Source organism: Sinocyclocheilus rhinocerous, unplaced genomic scaffold, assembly GCF_001515625.1.
Source record: "Sinocyclocheilus rhinocerous isolate Xijiao unplaced genomic scaffold, SAMN03320098_v1.1 scaffold359, whole genome shotgun sequence".
NCBI lineage: Eukaryota > Metazoa > Chordata > Actinopteri > Cypriniformes > Cyprinidae > Sinocyclocheilus > Sinocyclocheilus rhinocerous.
The window spans coordinates 826,407-837,496 of NW_015652307.1; the positions used below are offsets into that span (position 1 = coordinate 826,407).

At 46.3% G+C, this 11,090-nt stretch overlaps 1 protein-coding gene across 1 annotated transcript in view; it reads right to left on the reverse strand.

Moving 5' to 3' along the window:
* LOC107714761 (ectonucleotide pyrophosphatase/phosphodiesterase family member 2-like) overlaps positions 1-9,157 on the reverse strand; it is a 43,410-nt gene extending 34,253 nt beyond the window's left edge. The window contains exon 1 of the mRNA XM_016520726.1: positions 9,059-9,157. Coding sequence (XP_016376212.1) covers positions 9,059-9,076 — 18 coding nt within the window. The 5' untranslated portion in view covers positions 9,077-9,157. The remainder of the gene's footprint in view (positions 1-9,058) is intronic.
* Positions 9,158-11,090: the final 1,933 nt, after the last annotated feature.

Below are 11,090 nucleotides of genomic sequence, written 5' to 3' on the forward strand. Positions count from 1 at the left end.
TATATGGTAGTTAAATAGCCCCTAGACCTCAGTAATCGTGAAAAAAGCCAGGAAATTTCAGTTTTGACAATATGGGACCTTTAAGTACATCGTAGACCCATTGAAACCAATAAAGCTACGATCAACTTAGGCTTACTTTTGGGAAACGCTGCCCAGATCTAGAAAACGTACTCTGTTACTTATGTAACCTCGGTTCCCTGAGATACGGGAACGAGTACTGCGTCGCTAGACGCTATGGGGAAAAACTCATTTTTCTCAGAGGACTGAAGCCTTTACAATCACGCAGGCCATTGGTTCGTGCAGTAAATAAAAAAGCAGAGCTGCACGAGCCTATGGCGCCGAAGCCCGCCAGAATGGGCGGGGCCATCTGGCTATATAAGTGGGCATTTCGCCATAGGATCTCAGATAAATTCGACTGAAGCGATGACACAGAGTCGTGCAGAGTCATGGCACAGCAAGGAACGCAGTACTCATTCCCATATCTCAGGGAACCGAGGTTACGCAAGTAACCGAGTACGTTCCCTTTCGATACTTCACTCGTACTGCGTCGCTAGATGCTATGGGGAACCAATACAATCCCGCCGTGTCATGAAAGAGGAACGACTGACATGAACTGGCCTTGAGCATAAAAGGCTCAGAGGGACCAATTATACGCAGGGTGAGCCCTGCAGGAGGCAAGAGGCTGAACTCAGAGGTCAGCCCAGCCTTGGATAATCTTTCCAACGGTTTTGTACAGCCTCAGCATTACTGAAAGGGCCAAAAGGCTCAGAAGGACCAATTATACGCAGGGTGAGCCCTGCAGGAGGCAAGAGTCTGAACTCAGAGGTCAGCCCAGCCTTGGATAATCTTTCCAACGGTTTTGTACAGCCTCAGCATTACTGAAAGGGCCAAGAGCGTACCTGAATAAACAGGCAATGCCTGAAGAATTAGACCGCCTTAGGCAGGCGCGTATCCATTTAAGCAGATAGAATCCGAGCCTGCAAGGCCGGAACATCCAAGTTATAGACCCTGGTGAAAGTGGACGGTGAGGCCCAGCCAGCCGCCACACAAATATCTGCTATGGACACACTTCTAGACCACGCCCAGGACGAGGCCACGCCCCGAGTGGAATGGGCTCTGACTCCTATGGGCTCTGAAGACCCAGGGAGGAGTATGTTAGCGCTATAGCGTCAACTAACCATCGAGAAATCCTCTGCTTTGTGCCCGGGGACCCTTTGGTGCGGCCACCAAAGCATACAAAAAGTTGTTTCGAACACCTTTTAACTCATTGACACATGACAATAGAGTAGCAGTCTGGTGAATAAAGTCAGGTCGGCAAGAAGTATATATCTGAATATCATCGGCATAGCAGTGGTACTGAAAACCATGGTGGTGAATAGGGATGGGTACCGAAACCCGGTATTTAATCGGTCCCGGGGCTAAATTATGAAAGACCGGAATATCGATAAGCTCTGACGTTAACGGTTCTGCTATCGGTACTGGAGAAATTAATAAAACACACATACATTTATTAATTGCTATATATACACATTAAAGTACCGAATCGATAAGCAGTATCGGTAAGAGTAGTAATACCGTTAAAACCTTAACGATACCCATCCTTAGTGGCGAATAATTTGTCCGAGGGGCATAATATAAATGATAAATAATAATGGCCCTAGAACTGAGCCCTGTGGCACACCCTGATTAAGAGGGACAGTGGGAGATTTGTAGTTATGCATGGTGATGAAGTATTGTCTGTCTGTCAAATAGGAGAAAAACCAGGCTAACAGGCTCAACTAACCATAGAGAAATCCTCTGCTTTGTGACTGGGGACCCTTTGGTGCGGCCACCAAAGCATACAAAAAGTTGTTCCGACCGCCTGAACAGGGCGTAACGCCCAATGTAAATTTTCAGTGTTCTAACCGGGCAGAGAAAATTTAACTCCTGGTCCTCCTCAGAAGGAGGAAGCGCAGAGAGAGTAATAACCTGTCCTCTAAACGGGGTGTAGGGCACCTTAGGAACGTACCCATGTCTTGGTTTTAGGACGAATTCGGAGTTGTTAGGCCCAAACTCAAGACAGGCAGGACTTACCGAAGCATTCACTTATCTTAGATGTTGAATTCGCTGTTCTGAAGCGCTGCACTGCTACGGCAAGCTCTAGTCATATATTTGAATGTTGAGCAGCGAGCTCATTGGCTACCAATACAGGAGAAAACCAATCAGCTGTGCCATGTGATAATGATATCATTACGTCAGATTGAGTTAGACCTATCGGACTGCGCAATCAGAGTTTCATGCCAGAACGCTGTATTTATGTTGATAGTTTTGGAAATATAGGAAGAATGAGCAGCATTCAAGGCAGTTTTGTAGTACTTAACATGATCTGAAAATGCCTGAAAGTGTACAGTTAAATCTGTTTTCCTAAAAAGGCGTTCAAAGTTGTCTACCTTTGGCTTTCATAGCACGTAGCTCATTGTTATACCATAGAGAGGAGCGGGACATGGGAACAGACCTAGTCCTAGTTGGAGCATGCTCATCTAAAACATCTGCAATAACAGTGCGATACAAATCATAAATCTTGGATGGACAAGTAAAATTGAATACATCAGAAATACCAGATGAAGCAATAGAGGCAGTAAGTGTATCAACATTGATAGCACTGAACTTTACGATAAGAAATGGTTTTGTTTTCAGTACATTTAGTTGGGTAAGTTAGTGTAAAGTCAAAAGTAATAAGTTTATGATCAGAAATTGGAGTAGCCAGACCACTGATAGAAATATTATTTAAGCCTGATGTACAGACTAAGTCAAGCGTATGACCATGAGTGTGAGTAGGGAAGTTGACATTCTGCTAAAGATCGAAACGGTCCAGAACAGTCTTTAGCTGAGTACTATTAAAACAGGGTGTATCAACATGGATGTAAAAGTCACCAAGTAAGATGACCTAGGCTGATGAAGCACAAGCAAGTGTTAGTAGTTCGCAGAGTTCTGAGAAAAAGTCGTTTTGCTGTTTGGGTGGTCTATAAATCAGAATAATTGTGAGGGGACAGTTTGAGCCGACCTTCAAAGCCATGTATTCAAAAGTCTTAGTACAGTGAAAATCCATCTGAGTGAGTGTTATGGAGTTACGACAAATGACCGCAAGGCCACCTCCTTTCCCAGACAGACGCAGCTTAGACAAGTACTGATAACCATTCGGTGTAAGCAGATTAAGATAGATGAAATCATTAGGTGTTTGCCAAGTCTCGGTAAGAAATAACATGTCCAAGTCGGTATCCGTAATTAGTTCATTTAGGTAGGGGCCCTTGTCCGAGATGGAGTGACAGTTCAACAGAGCAAAGTGGTTATGCAGTACTCCTATGTTGCCAGTGAAGTTGACATTTGAGGCTGACTTTTTTACGTAGACAAGCGTTCGCGATGGATGACAGTCTCTTGGTAGATGTTTTGATTTGACCAACGTTCTGTTACTAGTCCAGATGCACGGAATAACCGAAGATTTTTGCTGCTGGATATTAATAATCCTTCTGACGGAGCGATGTATGTGACATGGATGTCGGACAATCCCGAGCGAGCGGCAATGCTCGTACATCACAGTCAAAGCATGGGTGCCCATCGAGCGCCCCGAGTTCACTAGACAGGTATCCAAATTCCATGTTGGAAGGTAATCCAATAATAGTAATGAGAACCAGAGACAACAACAAAAGTACGCCAGCCGAACAGTAAAGTGAATCCAATTTGCCAAAGTCCATCAGCCAAGCAGGGAGAGTAAATCCAGTTGGCAGTTTTGCAAAAAAGTAGCGGTAGTAGTGGTAGTATAGTAGCAAACACAGACGATCACAAACAAACACACAACCCAGCATGGAGTGGCAGCCAGAAGGCGCACAGCGTTCCTACACCGGAAGCACCCACGATGACAGCACTACCCCTCTCAGGAAACAGACAACTAAGTTGTTCCGGCCCACAGACTGTCCGGCTATAGGAGGATGGGAAGCTGCTATAGCTGCCACATAGACCTTGAGCTTGGAAGGGGAGCGGCCCTTGTCCAACAGCTCTTGTAGTTAGGACAATATCACTGATATGTCACATGAAACTGGGTCTTCGCCATGGGTTGTGCACCAGGCGGAAAAGACCGACCACTTAAGGGCATAGAGGCGTCTCGTAGATGGGGCTCTAGCCTGTGAGATAGTATTCAGGATGCTCTCAGGGAGATCTACTGATTCCCATCGAGAGCCCAGAGGTGCAGAGCCCACAGCTCAGGCTGGGGGTGCCAACTCGTCCTGTTCGCCTGAGAGAGAAGGTCCTGCCTCAGGGGAATGGGCCACGGGGCTGCTGTTAGCAGCTGAGACAGCTCTGAAATCCAAAAGCTGGTTCCTCCAGAGTGGGGCCACCAGAAGGACTCTATGTCTGTGTTCCCTGACTCGTCTGATTACCTGAGGGATCAGAACGATCGGGGGGAAAGCATACAGGAGGAGGTTGGGCCAATTGTGGGCCAACGTGTCCTCGCTCTTCGAAAAATAAGTTGGGCAATGAGAGTTGTCTTTTGAGGCAAAGAGTTCGACCTCTGCCCTGCCAAAGTTCTCCCAGATTCTCTGAACTGTTTGTGGGTGGAGCATCCACTCCTCTGAGGGGACGTTGCTCCGAGATAGCATGTCTGCTCCTCGGTTCAATATGTCGGGGTATTCAACATGTGCTGCTCAATGAACACAGGTTGAGATGTGCCCACTCCAAGAGGCGTTTTACCATCTCGAAAAGGCATTTCGAGGTAAGCCCGCCCTGGCGATTTATTTAGGACACCACTGTCATGCTGTCTGAGCGGACTAGCACGTGGTGTCCCTTCAGGTCCAGTAAGAAGGTCTGAAGGGCTCGACATACTGCCATCATCTCGAGGCAGTTGATGTGAAGACGGCCTTCTGCATCCGACCAGGAGCCAAAGATCGGTCTGCCTTCGCACAGAGCTCCCCAACCCGTGTTGGATGCATCTGTCGAGACAACCTTCCTTTTGTGAATCAAGCCCATAGTCACACCCTGCTTGAACCACTGTAGGTCTTTCCAAGGGGACAGAGCTGTTACAGATGCCTGGCTCACCCTGACACGAATGTGTCCGTGACGCCACGCATGGGGAGGAATTTGAGGTTTCAGCTAGTACTGAAGGGGTCTCATGCGGAGCAGGCCCAGCTGTAGTACCGGCGATGCAGAGGCCATGAGGCCCAGTATCTTTTGAAACGTCTTGAGTTTTATGAGGGCACGGTTCAGGTTTCTGAGATCGAGGATGGGCCGGAGGCAGCCATCCTTTTTGGGAACGAGGAAGTAACGGCTGTAGAAGCCTGGCTCTGAGCTGGTGGAACCGTCTCTACGGCTCCTTTTGTCAGCAAATTCTTCACCTCGGATCGCAAGACATGAGCGTTCTTGCTCTGCACTGAGGTGGAGACCACGCCGCAGAACCGCGGGGGTCTTCAAGTGAACTGGAGTGAGTAACCTCATTTTATAATCCCCAGAACCCAGTCTGACACTCCAGGGATGGCCTGCCAGGCCTCGGCCCGTGTGGCGAGGGGTTGGATTAGTTTGGGTGGTGAGTCGCCATGCAGGGACTTGACACTCGTGATAACTGGAAGAGGAAATTTGCTCTCTTTTTGAAAATGTTTGTTTTTTATTTTTCTTGCTATAACAGCGGCTGTTTGTGAGGGTGCTTTTGGAACGGGCCCAGTATTCACAACAGTTTATAAAACAAACATACTGCCACTGGCACCCAGAACCGAACGGGGTGCTTGAGGGCACAACAAAGGGCGTTTTGGGGGTGGTCCGGCACTGGCGAGACTTTGGAACCTCCTCTTCCTGCCCAGCAGATCAGGACGATGCCTGAGGTGCAGGATCCAACGTCAGCTTGGGCTGGGGTCCTTGGTGCTTTGAAATGGGTAGCTTCTGGCCAAGCGGGAGCGCTGTCGGGGCTCAGACTTTCTGTGTAGGCTGAGCGGGCGGCGGCGCAGGTTTCGCTGGCTTCTGTAGGTCTGGGGCGACTGGTGGCCGTTGCAGAGCTGGAACGCTTAGGCAGGAAGAGCCGCATTGCCTGGGACGACTTTTGTGCCGCTGTAAAACACTCTGCAAATCCCTCGACGGCGGGTCCAAACAGCCCCGTAGGGGAGACCGGAGTCGAGGAAGGGGACGTTGTCAGCCTCAATCTTAGTGAGGTTTAGCCATAAGTGGCGTTTCAACACAACTAAGCTGGCCATTGACCTCCCGATGGCATGTGCTGTAGCCTTCGTAGCTTGCAAAGCCAGGTCTGTTGCACTGCGCAGCTCCTTGAAGGCTGCGGGGTCGGGTCCGGACTAGTCCATGACTTGGAGGAGTTTGGCCTGAAAGACCTGGAGCACGGCCATGGGGTGCAGAGCTGAGGCCACCTGCCCGGCGGCGGAGTATGCTCGTCCAGCGAGGGCAGATGTCATTCTGCAGGGCTTGGAGGGGTGAGCGGAGGTGCGCAGCCACTGACTCATCGAGAGGCAGTTTTTCGTAGCCTCTTTCCTCAGCGCCATCCACTGAGGAGAGCGCAGAAGAAGAGGATGTGCGAAGGCGAGCTGAGTAAGGAGCGTGCCACGACTTCATGAGCTCGTCGTGGACTTCATGGAAAAACGGGGAGGCTTGCTGACGAGGGGCCTGGCGGTGCCCCGGCAGGAACCATTCGTCCAGACGGCTACGAGTGGGCTCCTCCGGCGTAGACCACTCCAGTCCCAGCTCTTCGACCGCTTTAGAGAGGACACGGAAAAGTTTGGCATCCATTCCTAGCTTGGCATCACTGGGATCGGCAGACGGCAAAGTGGTGTGGTCAATAGTAGAGCCCGACATCTCCTCCACGGCTGACGCTATTAGAGACATGCTGTCATCTAACAGCTCGTCCTCCATTACACCGAACAAAACCATGTCGCTCGCATCCGCCGAGGGACGCTAGTCTGAGTGTTCAAAGAGGACGGGAGAATCCTCTCTGCTTGGCGAGGGCGAGGCACCCGGGATCTAGGCTGGCGTAAGCTCGCTCGTAATTGAGCTTAGTTTGAGCGCTTAGTCCCCTTGTCCCGCTGTTTTTCCCTCACAGGTCCCTGGGAGGAAACAAATGGGAGGGCGCGAGGGGTGGAGTCACTCTCTGAAAAGAAAGCGATCCGAGCGCGCAGAGAGGCGAGACTCATGTTCACGCAGTGTGAACACTCCATCTCGGTCCGAGCGGCTTCTGCGTGGGGCTTGCCCAAACAGGAAACGCACTCTGAGTGGCCATCGTCAGCATGCAGTGCAATCCTGCACAAGCCGCAATGACGGCGCGGCATTTGAAACAATGCCGCTGTTATTTTAGTAAGCAAAAATGTGCTTTTTTAGGCTCGCTGGATGGCGGCAGGGGACGAGCTGGTGTCTGCGCCAAACGCTGAAGGTGGCTCGTAGAGCGGGCGGGAACAGCAGAGAGGTGCAGAGAAAAAGGCAGCTTCTATCCGCAGCGAGACGTGTCAACGGCGAGCACTTCAAGTCCCGCAGATCAGCAAAGGGAAGATCGTTGTCGCTGAAGGAAAATTGATCTCAGATCCTATGGCGAAATGCCATTTTATATAGCCAGATGGCCCCGCCCATTCTGGCGGGCTTCGGCACCATTGGCTCGTGCAGTTCTGCTTCTTCTTTTTTTATTTACTGCACGAACCAATGGTTGTAAAGGCTTCAGTCCTCCGAGAAAAAGGAGTTTTTCCCCATAGCGTTTAGCGACGCAGTATGAGTGAAGTATCAAAAGGGAACAGACTTTTAAAACCTCATATTATGTGTTCTATGTCCTCAAGCATACAGGTTTTCCAAGACTGTGCGGTTGAATCCTGTGGGAACAGGTTAATTTTTAGTTATTTTGTCTTAATTTATCTTAATAATTTGGCCCCGGAGGACGAGGAGCTCTGGTTTACAGCAGTAATGGTGGTAAATGTGAGCGGTGTGGGTTAAATCTGTGTAAAGGGTTAAGAGGGTGACGGGACGCGATGGGACTGAGTTTCCTCATCACGCTGGATATCTGACCATCATTAAAGCATCTGACTGTGAGAATGACATAATCAAACACAGCAGATGCTCACTGACCAACATCAACATCACACATAAAACACCTTCTGCTCTACTGTACTTCATACACCAACATGTGGACCTCTAAAATCATGTATATACATGCTATTTGCACTTCTGTTTTAGACGCTGCATTTCATTGTCTCTGATTATCAATTTTACAATTGATTTGAATGCATTAATGCAATGCATTGGACAAAAGCATCTGCCAAATGCATAAATGAAAACGCATGAATGAAAAATGAAAATAATAACACAATCTAATTTAATCAGATCCATAGCCTTCTTAAAATAGTGAATGTACAACAGCATGAATTAATAAGGCCAAACCTAGTACTATTGATGCTTGCCAATGTTTTTCCTCAAACTCGGTTATATAAAGGAATGATTTTTCCCCTTCTTTCTCTCCTCTTTAAATTCTTATGTCTGTTGTTTTTTGTCTGTTTTTTTAAATGGATGTTAAGATGTTATGTTATATGTAAAAGACAATAAAAAGTTGATCACAAAAAACAATCTAATTAAATCATGTCTACTCTAATCAGGGTTATATTAGTCTCATTGAGATAATATCATAGATGTGTTAATACTTTAAGTTAGTTTTTATATGTTCTGTTTTCATTTAGTTGTTTTTGTCATTTTTATTAGTTTTTTAATGTCTATATAGTTTTATTAACTTAATTTCTGGTTGTTATTTATTTATTTTTATGCTCATTACTCTACATTAAAACACACGTATTTCCGAAGCTCTGCCTCTGATATCAACTCGAACAGATTTTATTGTGTTTTTCTGCTGTGGGACAGAGATGTGCACACACAGGACAGTTCGATAGTTTGTATTTACACACCAGCTTGCGAAATCTGACCTGCAAGACGACCAGCACAGACATTTATTCCAGAACTTAACAAAGAACAACTGCGACACTGTTGCGTTTCGTCTGTTCTCAGCTCGTGTCGTGTCATAGCGCGTTATAACGGCAGTGAGAGTGTGTTTTCATCGCAATCTTACCAGTTTTCCCACGCTCATGATTCCTTATAATCCTGCTGCTGAGTGATCGCGCTGCTCGTGCTCCGCTGCTGCGCGCCCCCGCGTCTCTGCGCGTGACCGCGTCCGCTGCGCTGCGCATGCGCGGAGAAAGCGCGGGAGCGCTCAGTCTGAGGCGATGCGGAGAACGCTGCGATTAGCTCGTTAACCGACACTAAAGTCATCCAAGATGGGAAAACGGATATTATTACACACTTTAACCAATTTATACATTTAATGAAGCGATTTTTAAATGGGCAGGACTGAGGCGGTTTAGAGTTACTCGGTGAGTTTCGGGTTAATGACTCCTCAGAGCTGCTCTGACATGCCGCTGATTTTCCCAGAAAAGCTCCTGGTATATCCAGCAGGTAAGAGAGAGGAAATAGCTCCAACATGCAGAGGATTTCTTGGAAAACTGTTCATTCATCTGGTAAGGCAGTAATTATGAGACAGGTGTGTGTTAGACTTTCCTCAGGCGTGTTCCCGCCAGGGTTGCCAGGTTTTCACAACAAAACCCGCCCAATTGCTACTCAAAACTAGCCCAAAAGTAGCCCAATGGCGTTTCGAGGATGTCGCCCGTTAAAAATGCTTTCAGGGGTGTAAAATACACGTTTTTTGGCGGGGTTCCCCTGATTAAATTAGCATGCCAGTGGATAAATATTACGTTATTGGGGTCGCTTCAACCCACAGACATGAAAAACAACCCGCGGCAACAGTGATAAAGTATCGCGATTCCGCGGTAAAACCGCAGACTTGGCAACACCACACACTGATGATTGACAGGTGAGATTGACTGATGGTTTTGCGACCGACCGCCTCTGATTGGACGATTTCACCTCAACATCGACCCGCCCACTTACTGTAATACTTTTAGTATATATGAATACTTGTTAAAAACATTGATTATTATCAGTGTTGTGCTGCCCAGTATTTTTGTGGAAAACTTAAATTTCTTCATGATTATTTGATGAACAGAAAGTTTAAAAGAACAGCATTTATTTTAAATATAAATATTTTACATCTTATACATCAATTTAATGCATCCTTCTGATTTTTTTTGTTTTGTTTTAATCTACGTACTGCAAACTTTTGAATGGTGATATATCACAAAAATATTGTGCAGCACAACTGTGTTCAACATTGATAATAATCAGAAATGTTTCTTGAGCAGCAAATCAGCATATTAGAATGATTTCTGAAGATCATGTGACACTGAAGACTGGAGTAATGATGCTGAAAATACAGCTGCGCATCACAGAAATAAATTACAGTTTAACACATATTCACATAGAAATAGTTTATGTATTTTGAGCAAATAAATGCAGTCTTGGTAACCAGTAAAACCCACAGTTTATGACAGAAATATTAGGAATAGTATACACTAGTATGCAAATTGAGCCCTCATCTACAGTATGCAGAAGCTTTTCCCACCTGAACTTATCCAAGTGTAATGCAGTGTATATACTGAATTTTCAAATGTTTTTTTTTTTTTTGGTTATAAATGAAGAGTTCAGATTCAAAAGCCTTTAAGTGCCATCTAAAATTTTCTTCTAAAATGAGCATTTTTATCAGGCTCCTGTGTGTAGGTTCAGTGATTTCACCAGAGGTGTAAAGAGTACCTAAAAACCATACTTGAGTAAAAGTACAGATACCTTACAGTGAAAAATACTCCACTACACGTTACAAGCCACCAATTCCAAAACAACTTGAGTAAAAGTCTTAGAGTATCTGATTTTAACAGTACTTAAGTATTTTACTTATACTAAATATAGGCTCAAAAATGCACTAGTTAAAGAGACATGCCAGTGAAAAACTGTAACGTTGTGGAGAAGCTGCGGAAAACAGGCAGAGGCAAGGATCTATGTGCTGGTATTTAACGGAAAAACTAGAACAAACAATAAGCCAAAAAACAAAAACCAAAGGGAACAAAGAACAGAATGACTGGCAAACAAACAACCATTACATTCAACAACTCACAAGGAACTAAAGAAAAACTAGGGCTATATATACACACAGG